This window comes from Bolinopsis microptera, chromosome 4, assembly GCF_026151205.1.
Source record: "Bolinopsis microptera isolate Bmic1 chromosome 4, MBARI_Bmic_1.0, whole genome shotgun sequence".
NCBI classification, from domain to species: domain Eukaryota; kingdom Metazoa; phylum Ctenophora; class Tentaculata; order Lobata; family Bolinopsidae; genus Bolinopsis; species Bolinopsis microptera.
The window spans coordinates 10911451-10932544 of record NC_087075.1 but is presented as its reverse complement, the minus strand read 5'-3'; the positions used below and the strand labels follow the sequence as shown (position 1 = coordinate 10932544).

The 21094-nt window shown below is 38.3% G+C and overlaps 1 protein-coding gene across 3 annotated transcripts in view; it reads right to left on the bottom strand.

The window, feature by feature from the left end:
- The window catches only part of LOC134814281 (uncharacterized), an 81681-nt gene that overhangs the window by 29960 nt on the left and 30627 nt on the right, over nucleotides 1-21094 (bottom strand). For 2 of the 3 annotated variants that reach the window (XM_063822368.1, XM_063822366.1), the window contains exons 2-11: nucleotides 9808-9904; nucleotides 9206-9673; nucleotides 8765-8941; nucleotides 8471-8578; nucleotides 8285-8330; nucleotides 7973-8145; nucleotides 7662-7763; nucleotides 7309-7443; nucleotides 6720-6927; nucleotides 432-559 (exon numbers count right to left, since the gene is read on the bottom strand). The exons of the other annotated variant lie outside the window; for it this stretch is intronic. Coding sequence is in view for 1 of the 2 variants with exons in the window: in XM_063822366.1 (XP_063678436.1) it covers nucleotides 432-559; nucleotides 6720-6927; nucleotides 7309-7443; nucleotides 7662-7763; nucleotides 7973-8145; nucleotides 8285-8330; nucleotides 8471-8578; nucleotides 8765-8941; nucleotides 9206-9673; nucleotides 9808-9895 (1633 nt within the window). In the remaining variant the exon portion in view is untranslated. The remainder of the gene's footprint in view (nucleotides 1-431; nucleotides 560-6719; nucleotides 6928-7308; nucleotides 7444-7661; nucleotides 7764-7972; nucleotides 8146-8284; nucleotides 8331-8470; nucleotides 8579-8764; nucleotides 8942-9205; nucleotides 9674-9807; nucleotides 9905-21094) is intronic. 3 annotated transcript variants of the gene reach the window in all.

Sequence of the window (21094 nt, the reverse complement as noted above, 5' to 3'; positions counted from 1 at the left end):
TCAAAGCATGTAGAATTTTATATGGTAGTTATTTAATCATTATGGAAAAGTTATAATATACTCAATTAAATGAAACAAGTATTTAAAATAAAGTTAAGATTTTCCATCCGCACAATCGCTCAACACCTCACATCCAGAAAGATGGCAGTAATCTGCGAGGAAATTTTGGAGGAAATTTGATGCCAAAGAGGAAATTTTTTAGAAGACCTCACCTTTTTTAAAGCATAAGAAAATTGTTAGGGGGAATCATAAATCATTGAACTGCGAGGAAATTTTAAACTTTCTGGATGTAAGCTTGTGATGTGATTATTCAAGAATAATTTATGCTGCCAGCAGAAGTTAATTGAAATTCTCGCCGGAACCATATTTAGCCGGTCGGTTCTTAATTACAGTACTAATTAAAAAACTAAGTAAATAGGGTGAGTTCTTACCACAAGAAAGAGAAACACTTATTTCACTTTCCAAGAGACGATAGTCTATCTGAAAGAAGTTCTGAGCTCTGCGCCTGTACGCACATGGCTGATTTGTGTAGTTGAACGCTTCAGGACACCCCTCTATCCTGAAATAATGAAAAGTGAAAGGAGCTATTAAGGGGACCGGGGGGCTGGCGCGGGGGGGGGGGGGGGGGTCTTCATTAAAATTGCAATTGGTAACAGCGACATCTGTCCGACAGCACTATTTTCTTGTGTTTGAAGTGATATCTCAAATTTGGCACATAGAAATTCACCCAAACTTGCACAAATTATTTGTCTCAAAGCTATCTTACTATCTAGAAAGTTTCAAGAAAATCGTATCGTTGGATCTCCAGATATATGCCTTGGAAGCACAAGAAATTCTCTCGAAATTGACTTTATAGTTGTTTCTGATAGGGGGAAGTGATAGCTATGATCAGCTGTGTTTTTGGTTCCATGGAAAAATGTTGTTCCTAGCGGAAATTATTGCCGGTCAGAGGTCAGTGCGTGTGTGTAATTGTATTGCGCGAGCGGTTTTTGATCGTGCGCCCTGAGAATCACATCTAAAAATCTATTCTCTCCTACAAGGCCTATTTTAAAATTCTGTCTGGCTCATCTCTTTTAAATGTTCCCTTTCAGGGTGATTGCTAAAAAAATGTAGGAGAAGATAGATTTTTAGACGTGATTTTCAGGGCGCACGAACAAAAATCGCTTGCGCAAAACAATTACACACACGCGCTGATCTTTGACCGGTTACAATTTCGTAGGGACTACGGGTGGAAGATGAATAATTGATATTCCAACAGCATCTTGTTCCCTGCATTGTGCTGATTCCGGGAAGCATTTTGTTTACGCTCTCATCATTCTGTAGGATGAGATATCGTTCATTTAAAATTGGGTAATTATAGGCCTGTCAAGGATTTCAGCCTAATTAAGAGCTGATCAATTGCAGCTAGTTGTGCCATATAAGGGATAACTGAGGTCACGTGACATTCAGTCCTATCACGTGACCGCTAATCCTATCACGTGACCTTGATTCGTAAAGCCTCGGGCACGTGATCACATTCGTAACGTGTCGTATGCCGACTAGGAGATTTTGTGACGTCACCAGAGCTGAAGCTACTTGATCAGGCCTTGTATGGAATAATATCGTGTATCGGGTGTAATTGGACCCAATTAGAGCAGCTGAGCGCTCAATTATAGCAGCATCTGGTACCACCTTCTGAAACCCAGCAGACAGCTGGCCCAGAGAATCGAAATTAGAAGGATTTTTTATTGATGGAAATCGAAGCGGAAACCTTGTAACCCTATGTTTTCGATGACGCCGAACAAGATTAAACAGGTTATAATTGTTCTACTCTCGTGTAAATTGCTCTAAAACGTGATTGAAATTGTAATGATGCTATCAATTGTAATACAGTTTTTACATTAAGCTGAACGGCTGGCATTCCTGGGCCGCACTCATCCCAGATTGTCATTCCGCCGCAGCTTCAATTTTTCTGAATATTACAGCCTGGGGTCCCCAGGTAACGACTGGAACCACTATATCTGCCTAATCTCAGTTATTGTCAATAACGAAGCCTGTGATCCGCACATCAGTCATTGAATGGGCTTGAATTGAACGTCGTGTTATTACTATAAAAAATATCATAGTATCGGGTAAATTTTTTCAAAATGCACTTGAATGTCATCAATTAAAATCTATTTATATATATATTGCATTGTTTAATACTCATAATCAAGATTGCTAAGTTCAGTGTGTGGACGAAGTATAGCGATGGAATCACTAACATATTTATGACTGTTTGCTATTTCTTCGCTGCAGTCTGCATATCATCCAGAGAAAGCTAATTTTAAAGAAGTAGTCTCGAAATTTTCGGGAATAAACTCAATATTGTGAAACATCATACAAAATATTATATAACGAGTGTTCTCTTTTAATAAATCATTTCATTAGTTTTTTGAACTTCCTCTGTTTTCCTGGATTTTGTTGCCTCTCCTCAGAGACAACAATGTGGTGTCCTGCTTTCATGTCTTTGTTAGCACACTTCAGCTTTGATTCTGTCATCAGTGCCACCGCTCTTTCGACTGCTTGCTGGTGGCAGGGATATTTCGTCACCAAAGGTGATTCTATGAACCTGTCGAATTGATCAGGATCAGAGGGATGCACCCTTACTACCGATGGAATAGTGACTGCAGCCCACTTCAGCTCTTCTAAAATATAACTTGTTATCATAAACTTTCCTTTTTAAATTCAATACCATCCGTATTGTTTTCACTTTGACCTTATAGCTTTGAATACAAACGTATGTCAATCACTTTATTAATACAATAATATAATATTAATAGTTACGTCATAGTAAATACAATTTGAAATGAACTTACTGCACGCAGTTTTGTAACAGAGACCAAATAAATGGTACGGTTTGAAAGACTTAGTCTTTCTCACCGGATCTTTATCCTCGATGTCAGTGTTGTAAATGACAAGGTCAAGGTACGATTTTGCATTTCTGTTAATCTCTGGCTTGCAAAATATCCGCGGTTTTCCATTCGGGCGTATTGTCCGGTTCATGCGCTTTTTCAATTTGTCGTAGAGGCCCTTGATCTTCCTGAATTATAATTACATTAATATTGTCATTTCAAAATAAAATGAAAACGATTTTTCTTACCTTGTTGCCAGAACTAAAAGGGCTGTCATTGCTAGATGAATATCATGAGATCACTGACGGGATCATCGTCGACGTGGCTGGATCGGCAATATACTGCAGTCTCGTGTGAAATATTGCTCTGGCCAGCATGAAGTGCAGTCTTTGCTCAATTAAATATAGAAAGTTTCTAAATTACATTAATATAAGAGAAACTAAGTGCCTAATATAAATATGCATACAGTACAACTACAGATTGTTCATGAAACATTGGTCATTGGTTTGGTTTCAAACATCTGTAGATTAATTTATGAAAGATCGATCGGCTATATTTCTCTTATTTTCCCCCAGCAGAAAATATATGTTTGAAACCGGACTGATGTATCGTGAACAACCTGTGCTGTAGGGTAAATACCTAAAAAACACTAGCACTCACTTGACAATATTGCAAGGCTGAAAGAAGTCCGTTTGCCTGTACATTTCGATGGTACTGTAATGACTTAATATCAAACTTGAAACCTCGGCCAGCATTAAATCGACATGAGTCGCATGGTTTTCCTTGTGGCTCAAAAGAAAACGAAGGATGTCCTTGTTTGACGGAGGACTGTGACATGGAAGGCTGTCACACGTTCCATCAATAAAATCGGACAACTTCATTGCAATATTGAGAAAACTATTTGAGAAATGATCACTATTCATATAGCGGTGTTACATTGATTTTAGTTACGTTGCAATTTTACTCGACTCTTATCAGTTCACTTCTTATCAGCGCGATCGCAGTAAGTTTTACTGTGTGCAACAGTTACATAACTGTAACTGTATAATACACATAACATTAACTCTGTAATGCACTTCAAACTGCAGTATAAAGAGTACGCACTTCGCACAAATGACAAGAAGGTAATCTAGTAATACGATTTTTGGTATTAATATCTTTAATATTAATAACACGGCTTGTTCGATTCAAGCCCGTTCAATGTGGTCAATACCTGATGTGCGGATCACAGGCTTCGTTATTTACAATAGCTGAGATTAGGCAGATATAGCGGTTCCAGTCGTTACCTGGGGACCCCAGGCTGTAATATCCAGATAAATTGAAGCTGCGGCGGAATGACAATCTGGGATGAGTGCGGCCCAGGAATGCCAGCCGTTACGTCGCTCAGCTTAATGTAAAAACTGTATTACAATTGATAGCATCATTACAATTTCAATCACGTTTTAGAGCAATTTACACGAGAGTAGGACAATTATAACCTGTTTAATCTTGTTCGGCGTCATCGAAAACATAGGGTTACAAGGTTTCCGCTTCGATTTCCATCAATAAACAAGAATAGCGCCCGTTGTTTCGTTTTGGCGGACGCTAGATTTCCATTTCACATTTACTATAAATTTAAGTATAAGCTCCAATCAGCTCACTTCAGTCTTCATGATAATAATATTGATAAATTATGCATTAAGTACAGGAAACACTTGAAATTCAGTTCAATTGCCAAAGAACTTAACTTGTAAAGCAAAGAACTTAAATTGTAAGCAAAGGTAACTATACTCGTGTACAAATCAATACACTACGCGTGCCACGTACAAATTGGGCTTATATTTATTATTATAACCTAATATTATAAATTACATCGTATACATTAAAACACAGTTGCGCCGCGCATTCATAGATCACAGGCTATCTATACATCACATCTCCGCAAGCAATCCTCGCGCGCGCAACTTTTTCGTTGCATGGTTACTAACGGAAGTAAGGAAGGACTGACGACATATTCAGACCCACCTACTGCAATCTCCAAAATCCACGTTTCTCTGCAAAAACGTCCATTCGTAACCTTTCACTATTGCCTTTTTTCAAAAGGGTGAAAAGGAAAAAATCCTTCTAATTTCGATTCTCTGGGCCAGCTGTCTGCTGGGTTTCAGAAGGTGGTACCAGAAGCTGCTATAATTGAGCGCTCAGCTGCTCTAATTGGGTCCAATTACACCCGATACACGATATTATTCCATATAAGGCCTGATCAAGTAGCTTCAGCTCTGGTGACGTCACAAAATCTCCTAGTCGGCATACGACACGTTACGAATGTGATCACGTGCCCGAGGCTTTACGAATCAAGGTCACGTGATAGGATTAGCGGTCACGTGATAGGACTGAATGTCACGTGACCTCAGTTATCCCTTATATGGCACAACTAGCTGCAATTGATCAGCTCTTAATTAGGCTGAAATCCTTGACAGGCCTATAATTACCCAATTTTAAATGAACGATATCTCATCCTACAGAATGATGAGAGCGTAAACAAAATGCTTCCCGGAATCAGCACAATGCAGGGAACAAGATGCTGTTGGAATATCAATTATTCATCTTCCACCCGTAGTCCCTAGAATTTCGGCTAGGAACAACATTTTTTCCATGGGATTAAAAGCATCTGATAGATATTTAAACTCCCCTCTATCAGAAACAACTAGAACAAGTCGATTTTGGGAAAATGCCCATGAAGACCCGGCCCCCTTAATTCTATTAGTTTTAGAAACCAATAAGTTAACTACCTTAGCTCGTTAAATTATGGCGGGTTAAATTTGGAGGTTTTTCGGAAATTCCGCCAGGGTAATTCATATAATATTGTATAATAATTTTCGGAATTCCGCCATATTTTTACCCGCTATTATTTTTACCCGTCACAATATTACCCTTTAGTTCTTATAAATATAAGAACTAAAGCAATTAAGATAATTTTCTTCAAGACCGACAAGGAATTTATTTCTATTTATCGTCATAAGGGAAAGTTAGGTGAGCTGATGATGATATTATGAAACTGTAAAATCAGCCCTAAAAAATAAGAGTTCCAGGGGTGTAGGAAGCGGGGGGGCAGGGGGGGCCATCGCCCCCCCCATGAAATCTGGGCAAGGGGCCAAAAAGGGCCAACTTTTTTATTTAGGTTTCTAAACAGTTTTTCCCGAAAATTTTTTAAGTCAAAAATTTTCTAAGTCAAAAATTTCGATATAAGATTTTGGACTCGAGGGTCCCCCTTTGTAATGTGATCTCGGAAGGCAGGCCTCCCCTTTGCAATACGAGCTCGGAAGCGGGAGCTCTGCTTTCAGAGGTATGTATCGAGAATGACTCGGACCGAAAATTTTCAAAGTCAAAAATTTTCAAAGTTTTCTTGGAAACTACTTTTGTTCATGTTTCATGCTACCCTGATCATTATGAGCCAAAAATATTTTTTCGTTTTTCGAAGTTCGATATAAGATTTTGGACTCGAGGGTCCCCCTTTGTAATGTGATCTCGGAAGGCAGGCCTCCCTTTCGCAATACGAGCTCGGAAACGGGAGCTTTGCTTTCAGAGGTACGTATCGAGAATGACTCGGACCGAAAATTTTCAAAGTCAAAAATTTTCAAAGTTTTCTTGGAAACTACTTTTGTTCATGTTTCATGCTACCCTGATCATTATGAGCCAAAAATATTTTTTTCGGTTTTTGAAGTCCTTACCTAGATTCTGGCTTTGGCGCGAAGCGCCAAAAAATATTTAGAATTTGGCCCCCCCATGAAGAAAATCATTCCTACACCCCTGAAGAGTTCCCATTGCATCAAATACTCAAATAGAGAAACATAACAGCTAATATCCAACCTGAAATCAAATCCACTGCTCTGTTTCCTCGAAAACATATCAAACTTGAACTTATGAACACCATCCTGGTAAACATGTACAGTTCTCTGAAGATCATCATTGTTGATAAGTAGATTGAGGGGACCGGGGGAAGTGATTGAGAGGAGGTCGAAGTTGGTACTGACCGGGTACACTATCCGACCAGGTGGTGCAGGTACTGGGGCTAGATCTGTGGTTTGTAATGTCAATCTTTATTTCCTCTAACCTTACCTAATCTTACACTAAATCCAACGGCTATTCTACACTAAACTAGAATATTCTAAAAGATCACTTCGCTAAAACCTGCTGTAACCAGTTTACCACATTACACTAACCCGCCCAGGTGGTGCAGGTACTGGGGCTAGATATGTGGTTTGTAATGTCAGTATTTATCTCCTCTTTACTAGTTAGTTTTAAAACGAGGTATAGACCCTCTTGTTTTTTTAGAGATCATGCGTCAAGAAAAATTTACGAACCAACTCTCGCTTAAACAGAGTGGCCCAAGACCCTTAATTAACCAGTAAAACTAAAACAAACACTTTCAGTTTCAGTTTCTCAGTCTCTCACGTACCAGTGCCACAATTGTAAGTTCCTGACACAGCTCTTGGGTAGCTAGCCCGATAAACTGCTCCTGTGTACAGATAACACCTTCTTATCTCTGTTATGGAGCTCCAACCACTACATGCCTCATTAGCCTCACACTCCTCTGTAAGTAATTAATTAATTAGCGAGAATTTCTCTTTACATTCCTTTATAAATATTAAGTTAATTAGCGAGAATTTCATTTAACATTCCTTTGTTAGTAGTTAATTGATTAGTTTGAGGTTTTAAAAATAATAATGGTGAAGTCTTCGCTCGAAACAGAGCAAAAAAGATCGGTAAATAATAATAAATTTAAAAATGAATGATATAATATAAGTCTACCTTTGCAATCGTAAGGGAACTTGTATGTCGTTTCGAGCAAAACATTTCCCTCCAAGATTACTCCATATTCAAAGCAGCTTTCGTAATCAGTTGCTTCTTTCACTGTAATAGGAATAAACATACAACGAAGATGAAAAAGAAAAGGAAAAGTAGTGTGCACCATGACCAATTGTAATTGTTAGTGAAATTTTAATATAAATTACAAACACTAATGTTTGAATACAGTAATACATGTACAAGTGTAAACTTTTGAGGGAACTTACATACTTTTTCCCAACATATTTTTAACATCAAATCAGTTTTATACGTACATTCTTTGCACTGGCTGTACACCACACTGAAGCCAGGTGATGGAATTTCGGCGATCTTGACATATTTGTCATGAACAGCTGAACACATTCCTGTCACTGGATTCCACATAGCAGTTTCCTCGTTCTCGTACTCATCATCCAGACAACTCTTTATTGATTTTATAGTTGTTTCTCTGAGGTTTTATAAAGTCAGCTCAAAATGTTTTATCATGCTTATATGATTCATGGTGAATGTTCTCAGGGTAATGAGAAATTTAAACTATTTTTATTTTTAACATCTAAACAACAAAATAAATCAAATAATAATCTTACTCGGATCCCAATTCGAATCGCACATCGTTTCTCCAACATGGGTCGTCTGATTGACAGGAGAACAGCTTTAATATTAATATTAATAATAATATTTAAGCATTTAATGATAATTGTCATATATCACATCAGAGCAAAAAAGGAAAACATTTTAACACATGATTTAAGACCAGTTTTGAGAGTCCAAACCCTTATATTCGAAGCAGTCCAGTTCAAATGAGATGGATGTGCCGAAAAGATAGTTGAGGTATCGAGATTGACTGTCAGTCTCTTGTTGATTGACATACCTTGCTTGTCCTGCAAATATTAATAAGAGGATTCACATCATGTTGGCTGTGGCACGGCCCATTAGTTTTCGCACGATATTGTTGTGCTGGATTACAATAGGAACTGAATTGAATGTCATCAAAAGGTGGAATCGTTTATTTTTCCACAAGGCAAAGTAGGTAACTCCGAATTAATTGTGATAGTCAAGGTTTTCACCTCCAAAACTAGAGTAAAGTTTGCAAGCATTCTCCGCTATGTCAACTGTAGCCTTTTTGCAGTCCGATGTGTGTTGACAATCGTATCGACAATCCTCACCAGTGGTCAACTTCTTTACCCCTATCAAACCTCTTTTGTTGTAACGGTAACTCGGCATTGAGCACGAACCTATGTTCTCTGAAGATGGTAAAATTGATTATTGATATTATATTGCAGGAAACAGAATAATGCCTGCATACCATACAGTGCAGTCAACATGAGAATCTGCAGATCATATGTATCAGACTCTGACTACAGCTGCCAAATTTTGACCCAAAAAATCAATTATTTTAAAATTTCTAATTATAAGTTTGTAGTATTCAAATGTAAGCTGTAGGTTTCCTAGTCACATAGAATGAATCATGCATGAAGCAGTTAGATATGAAGATCTCAGGAACTTACTAATATTCTCAAAGCGAGTTTTAAGATTGACCATGTTGGTGAGCTCCCATCCTCCAATACCGAGTTTTCCTTTCCCAGTCTTATGATAACAGCTCTCACTGTTGACAACAGTTGCGACGACAACACCGTTGCACTTCAAGTAGAACCTCTGGTCTGTCATTAATATACTCCAGTGATATTCATCATCATCTGAAGCAGTAGGATCAACGTCAAAGTCTTTTTCACAAGAGTTGATCGTGAGCTTCCAATTACCTGCATCCAATGTCCACCTGACATATCCATCCTTTTCCAAATAGTCCATCTGTATGTTCAACTCTTCCAGATCCACTCCTCTTACAGCACTGTACAAGTGTAAGTTGATGTGGTAGTACTTTTCAGCACCTGCTGCAGCTGGGTCTAGAATATGTAGTTGTCCCATTGTGCTGAATGCTTCAACAAGATGACCAGCTGAAACCACAGTTGTCCACTCTGAAATATTATAAATATTTAGTACTTTCAAAATGTAAGAAATTAAAATAGATTTTCATTCTTGCTCTCAATCAATAGATTTGAAATACCATAAATCAAATCAAAGCATTTGCTTTACAATTATTTTTACTGACCTGAGTTCATATCCTTAAGAGCAGAAATAGTAGTGCCATCTACCAAGGATTGACAGCAATATGCAGCCAAAATTGGTAGTAACATCATATCATGTAGCTGTGAATATAAACTTGGGTTTTAGACTTTAGTTATATGGCCAAACATCTAAAACTAGTTGACGAATACAATCATTGATACCATGAAACTATGGCAGTTTAAGTGGATACCATTATCGGTAGAGCGCTAGTTGGGCATCGGTCAGGCTCCAGTAAGGCGCCACAGCTACAGGGGAGTTCCAAGAATTATAATATAACCTGCTGCAATATCAGAATACTTGAAATTTGATACACCAGTAAAATCTCTAAAAAAGTGTGTTTCTAGAGCAAAACGTGCAGTTAAGCTTTTCCAAACTGTCACACATTCAAACGACGATTTGGTGCCTCCCTAAGATGGACCCCGCACAGCGGGGTCCTTTGTTACGCCACTGCTGTGACCTTCTTCTTCTTCTTCGTAGGGGGCTGTGGTCAATATCACTAATTTTTGATTTGTTTGGAGAGGCGAATCATACACAGTTTAGGCTCTTGAAATCTTCGAATTAAAAATCATCTTGAGAGAACCTCCTGAATAGAAATAAGTTAGGCTCATATATAGGTAGAAACAAAACAGACTTAAAAACAAGAATCCCAAAAAATTTTTGTATGTATGGAAAAAAAAAAAAAATCTTTTATTTTAATTTAAATAAAATTTAACGGGACACCAATCATAATAAAACATAAATACTGACAAAAATTACGGAAGGCAAATAAATTACACAACAAAAATAACTAAACTTATCATCTTATAACTTTTATTCTATTAATCCCCAAAATATTAGTTCTGAATATAGAAATTAATCGATGCTCTTCTCTATCAAGTTCTATTGCTGGACATTTCTTGACAAATGCAACTTTAAAATTAATAAGACTCATGGACTCCGGGTGTTCATTAAAGCAATGCTGCGATAAAGCTGATTTAGTATAAGACTTATCAGCATCTAATTTAAATTTACTCCTGTGCCCATTAAAACGTTGTCTCACTTCAGTGGTTGTCTGACCAAAATAGGTGCTCTATATCACTAATGGTAAGATCGTGACCACTGTAAGATAGAGCATTGGAGCCCTGTGCTTACCCCGGTAAAATTAATAAATCAAGAAAAAAAAAGTTTAGATTTTGTTTTCTTTGCATTTAGTAAATCGTTTAGTTTCTTGTATGAAGCCGATGATCCTTGGTAGTGAGAATTTGTCCACTATGTCTGTCACGCTAAAATAAAATGAGTCAAAGTATCCTCCTCGTTGGTAAGACCATTTCGGGCACTGGCCCAGTGGCGTAACGAAGGGCCCCGCTGACCCCGCTGTGCAGTGGGGCGCCGTCTTAGGGGGGCGCCAAATCGTCGTTTGAATGTGGGACAATTTCGAAAACTTAACTAAAGTACTAGCAAAACTGCGCGTTTTGCTCTAGATACACACTTTTTTAGAGATTTTACCGGTGTATCCTCTAAAATCACCTAATTTGTTCAATTTTAGGGAGGGGCACCAAAAGGGGAGGGGGCGCCAACAGGGGGGCGCCTTTTCGGCGGGGGGGGGGGGGGGGGGGGGGGGGGGCGCCAACAGGCAACGTTACGCTACTGCACTGGCCAATAAAGTGGTTCATTGTCTCCTTCTCCATGAGAACTAATTTAAACTAATTACAACACTACAAATCTATTACATTTATTGAGGACCCCTAGTGGGACATCACACCTCAATAGAATGTAACAACAATTGCAGATTGTTGTATGTTGCATGACTAAAGTTTGGCAGAATACACAATAGTTTTCTTGTTCCTCACTCACTCATCTCAGCAACCACCCCGACTCATACCTAAACGGTGAGTTTCACAGCTGAGATTAAGAGTTTCATTGTCATTTATTTAAACTCAGAAAAGCTCTTTTGTCAGCACTGCTGGCAATCCCTATCACACTTTTCTGGTGCCCATATCCTTTCAGGTGTTGGGAAATCGATCTCTAAACGAAGCGCAAAGCAAAGGCTGCAAAGACAATCAGACTACGTCCAAAGAGAACAAAATAGCTACTTTCTACTACTGGGTACTGTAAACTGTAAACTGTTAATCAGTTCGGAAACATTTGGAATTCAGTTTGAAAACGAACAGTGTATAGACATTAATATTCTACTCAAATCAACAACAGGAAAACCAGTTATTTGTTTGCTGTGTTTTGGACATTAACAAGGACAATCACTTAGCAAAACTAGTTATAGTAAAGTTTAGCCAAGTGTTGCCTGTTTCAAGAGCTCGTTTTTAAAGCTCTTTCTGGAAAGTTAAGCCAGTTCAATAAAGCTTAACACCCCATTACTCTGACTAGACATTAATCAAGTCAGTTAACATAGAATTGTGACAGTTAAAGCTAGTTTTACAAAAGCTCTGAGCTGTAACAATTCTACTTGGTTTGGTTTCTTGTGACGGCACACAAAGATGTCTATTAAACTGAAACCTAACAAACCAAAGGTTGTGTCAATTGCAACAGTTGACACTGCAAAAAACAACCAACTCGAAAGTTTGTACTGTAATCTATTAGAGACTACAGACTCAGTTGTTTTGTCAGCCTCAAACAAAAAGATGCTCACAAACTGTATAAAAACAAGTCACATATACAAACAGCTTCAACTATTGAGTCCAAGTTTAGAAGTTTTATTTTGCTTTGATGGGCAATCAAACTTTCTTTGCTCCTTTGTTGAACTTTCAGATACTGCTCACCAAATTTCCCTGCCTAAAGATATTGTTCTTGCATACTCTGGCAAAACATTAAGCTTTGAAGACAAAAAGAAAGTGCTATACCAGATGCACATAGGAGAAAAACTACACGATGTAGCAGATGTCCCATGGTGGGCCTTAACACTCCCACAGATGATTGCAGTTGCCCAAGAACGACTTGAAAACATTGTTGAAACAAAAGTAAGAGCACTTTCTTACCCCTACACCTGGCTGGCAACCAAATTCAAGTCTGGTATAGAATTCAAACAGCAGTTTGGAGCAACTAGTAACTTTGACTATGCACTCTTTGCATTTTCTATGAAAACTCCCTTGGATTGTTCCTGGTCCTGTATCAAGTTTGCCGAGAACAAAGAGTATGTCTCTCAAGTCAAGACTCTATTCACAAAGATGCAATCACCACCTCATGATACCCATTTAAAGCCACGTCTCAAAATATCCTTACATAACTCTGCAAATCAAAAATCAGGACCCAATAACAAAGTGGGAAATCAGCAACTCCTAACGAAAAGTCCTACATCTGTGAGCACACTGAGCACATTTCAGATCGATCTTGAATCAGACTTTTCACTTGTTCCGTCCATATTAAAGAAAGACTTGCATGTTATCCAAGAGGACTCTGGGATGATATGCTGCCATTGCCAGAATGAATGCAAACAGGAGTTGCTCACATGCGGATACTGTGAACTGAAAGTACATTACAAATGTTATGATTCACAAACAACAACAACAACAACAAAAAGATCTGGTGAAACTAGAAAGAAGCCAATGGCAGACTCCACATATAGAAATATATGCAAAATTGAGAATTTGCATTGGCTTTGTAATTCATGTGACTCTCCAAGCCTACTAAACCACATTATGGATCTAGCCACCGTAAAAGTTAAAGCTAAAATCGCAGAGTTGACCAAAAAAGATGGGGAGTACACAACTATAATGAGAAAAGATATGGACACGCAAACAACAATTCACCCCTATAAACAGCTGTCTGATAGCGCCTCCATAGATGACTCGGCCCCAACTGAACACATCTCAGATCTGTCAGTAAAAACAAATTTTTAGTAAAACAAATTTTATTTTATACCCACAATCAATTCATATTTAGTTCAAATATTTAAAGTCAAAATAACCATTTCACATAAGTGGTTATATTATAATAAAATAATTTGTGATAAATTAATAAATTAATTTACACTCAAAAATGAACAAAATATACACAATTTTTACCTAGTGCAACACTGGTTCAGCGCGCGGCTGATCGAAAAAGTTTGATTTGATTTACTAACTACAGTGTACAGCGTACATGAAAAAATTACTTACTGAATCTTTTAATACTAGACACATTTTAATTCAGATGTTGTTCAATGAGTTAGCCACAAAAATGTTCAAATTATGTAGGAGGGTAAAGGACACAATTGCTAGTAGTGCTTCTTTGTGCCCGTTGACTACAATGAACATTTTGCGGAGTTTCTCCAGACGGCTTTTATCGGAGTGCGTGTTATTTACTTGGTTATGCACAAGCCAGGCCAACATTTTGTTTTTGTGTCAGCCGTGCTACCAGGTTGCAGAGTATTATAAACACTAAACAATTATACACTATACAAATTTGCTAATACAATATCATGCAGAGTCCGATCTAGCTGCAAACGTCAGACACCACAGTTCAGCCGCCAAGTACCGTTTAAGTGAACACCGAAACACGAGGTTTAGGTGTCATTTTGTAAATCACTTTATGGATGGATAATTCAGTAATTGTTGAAGAAAATTACAGTCACTGCCACCTATAGCGTTATGTCATGGGTCTGATTAACGGCCAAGAATAAACGTACGTGCGCGCTTAAGAAACCCGCGCAAATGTTGAGGTAGGGAGTAGCTGCGGCGCGCTTTTAACATATATTACGTATAGCGCCGTACGGAAACGGCAATATTTAAGTAATTAAGTATTTGTTTACATAAATTCCACGTTTTTATCAATAATCTAGCATGGTCCAAAACTGTTAAAGTTGTCATTATGCCACTCATTATCGAACCTGCTTTGGGCATCTAGAAGAGATCGGTTTAGCCTTGATTTGATTGAGTTACAGGATGTGTTCACAAAGTCAGGTTTATTCTGTGGATTGGAGTCCTTGAATTGATTCCAAAGCCAAGAAGATTTATAAATAAAGTTATGGCTTGGCTTTGGTGGTATTAGACGGTCATCCCTCAGTTCAGACATGTTAAGTAAAGAGTAGAGAGATATGGGTACCCTATATTTCACTATTTTAAAAAGTTCAGTTATAGTACGAAGTTTGTAAAGATTATGAACAGTAAGGAGTTTATGACTGTTAAATAATGGTTTGGTTGATTCCTTGGAATAGAATTCAGCTCCTAGTTTTTGACAACATAAGGGTCTAACAAGTTTATTATGAACTACCGATTTAGAGCGGACACACTTTGCACATGGTTTAATACGTGGATTAACAGAGTTATTAACATTAGACTCATATTTACCCAGTATTTTACATTGAATAGGTCTAGAACGAGCACATGTTTTGAATTTGTTTTGGTATGAGTTTGCATCTCCAAAAATTATTCTAATACATCTCTTCTGTGTTAAGAATACAGGGTTGATAACTTGGTTAGAGACACCACCCCATACTGAGATGGCGAACGTAAGGTGTGATTCAAATAGTGTGTGGTATATCTGCTTGTGCAGTTTTATAGGTAGACAGTTTTTTATGCGGTAAATACGTCCACAAGCACTTCTTAGTTTCTTATTTAGTGATTCGATGTGAGGTTTCCAGTTCAGTTTATCATCAATCAGCACACCTAGAAACTTAGTTGTTTTAACACGTATTATTATGGAGCCGTCTATGGAGAGATTTAAATCATCGGGTGTACTGCATGTAGACGATTCATTTACACGTTTGTTTGGGGAGAAATACATATAACAGCTCTTCTTAGCGTTAATATGTAGTAGATTACATTTCATGTATCTAGAAATAGACGAAAGAATATCGTTAGCTACATTATAAACGTCTTTTTTCGAGTCTGCAGAAACGAATAGGTTAGTGTCGTCAGCAAATAAGATAAACTTGCCTTTATTAGATACGTTGCATAGGTCATTTATATACAGGAGGAATAGTAAGGGACCAAGAACAGAGCCTTGGGGAACTCCCCACTCAACAGGAAGTTTATCGGAGTTTTCATTTAAGACGTGAACATATTGGCTCCGGTTTGACAGGTAACTTTTTATCAAATTCAGTGCGTTGCCCCTAATTCCGTAATTATTTAATTTGAATAAAAGCTTCTCGTGAGATATCGTGTCGAAAGCCTTACTTAAATCAATGAAAATTCCAAGAACGTGTTTCCTGTCTTTTAAGTGTGATTCGATATGGCTAACAGATAAGTTCAGTGCGTGGCTTGTTGAGTGACCCTTTCTAAATCCAAATTGGTTCTCATAAATGATTCTTTTAGCAATTAGGAAGCTGTACATACGTTTATAAATAAGTTTCTCTAAAATTTTTCCAAATACTGGTAAGGTTGATATTGGCCTATAGTTTTCAAATAGTTCCTGATTATCTTTTTTATAGATGGGACTTATCTTTCCTAATTTAAGTTCATCTGGGAATATCCCCTGTTGCATGCAATGGTTAAAGTGCTTGGCTAAAAAGGGAGATATTATTCTAGCAGACTTTTTTATAACGTGAATTGGAATGTCACTAGATTTACCATTTGTGAACTCATTAATAATATCTATAATTTCATACTGTGTACAATCACTTAGATATATACTTGACTCACAGGTTTTAGGTAAGAAGTTTGAGAATGAGGGAATTGCATCCAGGGTTATATAATCTTCAGAATAATTTTCATTTAGTTTGGATGCAATCGACTGAAAATATTTATTGAATTCATTAGCAATCATCCTACGATTTATTATTTTTTGATCGTTAAGGATAAAACATGGCTTTATTTCACGCCTGGATTTTCCACGAATAGTGTTTATGATTTCCCACGTTTTCTTACTATCACCAGAGCAGTCAGTTAATTTACCTGCATAATGATTCTTCTTGACACGGTCAATAAGTACCTTGAGATGCTTCCTGTAATCCTTATATTCAAGGTATCTTTTTGCTATATTCATACAAGTGAGGCAATTACACTCCTCGCGTTTAATATTATTATTATTAGTTAGCAATAAACATTTTTTCTTCTGAGACTTTTTCCACAAATCATAGAGCGAGTCTTTCGTTCGAATTGAGGTAACAATACCACTAGTAATCCATGGGTTGTTCAAAGCGTTACGTTTAGATAATTTCGGTTTGTCAAGTTTGAAAGCCTCGTCTAGGTGCTTCTGAAAAGTAGTGCAGAAACTACTGAAGTTTTCAGGAGGATTGGTATGTAGTTCATTATCAATTGATGTGAGAAAGGCGTCTACATTTGAGGTGCTATAGTCGTAATATTGTGCGTGTTTAAGTTTAGGTTCATCAGCTACAAAATTAAGACAACTATTGATTTGAAAGATGGCATGGTGGTGAGAAACATTGAGTTGCAACGTTCCTGTAAACAACGTGCTTTCGATTTCATTAGTGAAAATATTATCAATACAGGATGGTTTACATCCAGGCTTTTCGTGTGTTTGGATAGATATCGTTGGTGAGTACCCTAATCCGAGCATTATGTTTTCTAATTCTTGTGTGCATCTTCTATTGCCGTTATGGAGGTTAATATTAAAATCACCCATTACATGTACATTTAACTTTGGGAGTTTACCCATAATTACTTGTAGCTCAGCGAGAAACTCGTCAATGTCTCCACTAGGGGGTCTATAGATTACTCCTACGTTTATAGTTTTAGATTCTTGATGAATAGTCACAAAGAGGCTTTCTAAATTACTGGTGACGTTTGATACATCTACATTAACGACTGCATTAAAAGCATTGTGAACATAAACTGCAACGCCCGTTCCTTTCGATTTGTTATGCATTGTAGTCTGGTAGAAACTATTGAATCCATTAATAGGGTAAACGGAACTCTCTTCTGGGCTAATATTGGTTTCGGCAAGGCCTATGATAGGGAAATTGTGTTTGAGGCACTCTAATTCAGATATGAGATGGTCGAAGTTGCTTTTATTGCCGTCGATATTCAGGAAGAAAGAGCCACCATTTTTATGAAGATCGGCACTAAGTTCGTTATTAAATTTGTTGGTGGAGTAAGGCTTACAATATTCTAGAACTTGTGACATTTTCAGAATCAAGGGGTCGTTGTTATTGTTATCCGACTTACTAATCATATCTTTAAACGGGTTGTACTGTTTAAGGATTAGCGCTTTGCACTGACTACAAAAGTAATTTGAGTTGATCACGGTTGCTTCAGAGTTTTTGAAACATTTTTCATGTATAATGCAATTACATTTAAAACATTCAACAAATTTTTGACCTAAACATAAGCTCTTAAGGCAGTGACTGCATTTTTCCTTATTTGAGAAAGTTACCATACCTGGTAACTGTACCCGCCTCCTCCTCTGGCAACTGAACTGAAGGGTCTCCCGTCAACTCTGCAAGTCGGTCCTCTTCGTTTATCAACTCCTCGGTGGAGCCTGGAAAATATGGTTTGTTTAATTAGGCCAGCAAGGACCCTAGCACCTAGTTCGTTAAGGTGAAGCGTGTCAGGCCTGTTTTGTCGATCAACTGTCTTGGACAATTGATGGACCAACATGCCATAATGATCAGCAAAGCCATTAAAACCTTGCACACTCTGAACACCAGAACTCATAGATGTAAGACCGTTCGTCAGCAGTTCATTAAACAAGTTAACTTTTCTATTCAAATCAGCAATTTTAGTAGGAAGCAGCGGGCAAACATAAACAAAACATTTAGGGTTCAGCAGCTTAATTTCTTTTATTTTTGTTAACAGCGAACTACATACACTTCTGACGTTACTTTGAGGTTGCTTTATATCATTTATCCCGCACATGATAACAACATTGCTGTAGGATTGACAGCTGTAAGGGTCAATGTTGTTGATTATAGGCGCCCATTCTTTAAGGCCAGGCATGAGTTCACCAAATGTATTACGTTTATTAGTCCCAAACTTGAGCATTCCTGTATTTGAATCTCCTATCAAGATTGTAGAGTTTTTGTTCTTCCAGTTAACTGATCTGAACGTGAGGCTATATCTGATGTCCTGGGTGACGTTACCTTCTGGAATTGAATGAGTGAAAAAGTCTTGTGATTTTCTTGTCATATGATAGAGTGATCGGTGGGTGGATGTTAGGTCAGACTTGACACCAGACTTTTTGTCAAGGAACTGGATGGAGCATTCTTGGCCGAGGGACAGTGTGAAAATGGATGATTCGACATCTATAGTGGGCTCGTCGTCTGAGTGGCTGGGAAGTGAACTATTAGGGCCTTCGTACCTATTTATGAGACATGAATTGATGACAGGAGGTGAAGGATGCCTCTCAGGATGTGACTTGAAGGTGGGGTGCTGTTGGTAGAATAATTCCTTTTGTAGGACATTGATTTTCTCCAGTATCGGCTGAAGCACCAGGGGGATTGGGGTTGCATCGGCACCAGATTTGGAACCTGTATACGTGTAAGGAGCTCCGAATGCAACAGTTGAGCGGCCTGATTCAGACACAAATGACAATGACTCTAGTGATGTGGTGATATTTGAGGCTGTATCTTCATTGATGAATTCTAGTTTGAGGTCGGTGAAGCTTTTCTGATTGTGCTCTATGGTAGTTGTGGGTTCAGGGACAACTGTGGGTGGGTAGGTGAGTGGGTGGGTGGGTGGTGTGACACGACTAGGATGGACCCAGGGCTGAGAGCTTGATGGTGCTTGGGTGATTTGAGGGCTGCTTGAGGAGGCAGTTGATTTCTTAAGGTCATCCATACTAGACTGAAGCTCAGTGATCTGATTTTTCATAGTTTTAAGTTTCTCATCAACCTGACCTTCTTGGAGGGTCCGATGTTGAATATGTAGCTCAATGTCTCCTAGCTTGAGTATTCTCTCAGAAATGGTCTTGGTGGTAGCTCCAAGATCGTTTGTGTTGGATATCAGCGAAGTTAGTTTCTCCTCCATTTTCATGACAGTTTCTTCAAGATCAATGTTTTTATTCCTCAGATTAGACATATTAAGAAGTAAAGTCTCGATCTGTTGGTTGTTACGGATGGTCACGCCAGGGGCACTGAAACAAAGCGGACAGAGCCAATCCTCTATCTGTGTAACAAACTGTTCGGAAATACCTTTTAGATTACAACAATTGCTGTGCCAGGTTTGAGGGCAAGAGGTACAATCAATAATCCATGAGGTTTTATCACTAGTTCCACAGGGACATTTATCATACCTGATGTCCGGTTTCGAGGTTTCTCCTGATTTGGTGGCTTTCTTCGGGGCCTTTTTGGCTGGGTCCTTTGCTATATCCTTTGCTGTACGGTTGGGGGTTGCTGCGGTCTTGGTGTTGGTGTCTTTCTTTAATACCATATTCACGGAAAACAAGATCATGGGGGTGTGCCAGGTGCCTCCGAGGTGCCACTTTCATCGAGTCAGCTTCGCCTGAAATATATAGATCATGGGTGGTGGTCTGGTGGTAATGAGTTGAAGCCAGGGAATTGATGTTGAGAGACACTTGAAAATTTCATTGATTTGCATGTTGAAACTGAAAGGTAATTTAATGAAATAATTAATTAAATAATAAGACATATGGTGACATGATAGGGGGGGTGGGTGGGGGTGGTAGATGGATCTATTCATGCTTTGTTTGGGGAGGGTGGGTGGGGGTGGTGGATGGATCTATTCATGTTCTGTTTTGGGAGGGTGGGTGGGGGTGGTGGAGGGTGGGGGTGGTGGAGGGTTCCTTTTGGATTATTTATTATGTTCGGGGAGGGATGCAGATGAACTACAGGCTTCAGAGTGAAGACAGTAGAGATAAATGGGGGTTCCTTTGAACAGGAAACATTGTGGCAGGCATGTCTGTTTGACAAACCTGCCACAAAAGGCTAGGAGTCAAGGTACAATAAACTTGAATAGTTCAATAAGTAAGTCAATTTAGAGAATAATTCATATTCATACTAAATTCAAGTAAATAAATATATAAAATCTAATCAATCCTAAAGAATAACTCATACTCAAATTAATCAATATCATTATCATTATCATTATATAGACACTCTCCAATATCATAACAATAGTGTAAGAACTTTCCGATAAATCAATATCAAGTAGATCATACTCTCCAAAACTACAGAAAATACAAATAATTCAAGGATGTGTCCAACCAGAAGCCGGCAGTCCATGTGTTACATAGACTTTAAGGGATGGGGTAAGGGAGGGGATTTGGATGATCTGATGATTTATGAGGTTGTGTTCCATGATCTACTCATCTTCGGTTAGAGCTTCATCTCCGACAGTGGCACCTCTTCACACACCCTGCAACACCCCCACAGATCTTTGATCTTTAGCAACACATGGACATTGGGCTCCTGGCCTCACTTGACATCCTCAAATTATTTGTTA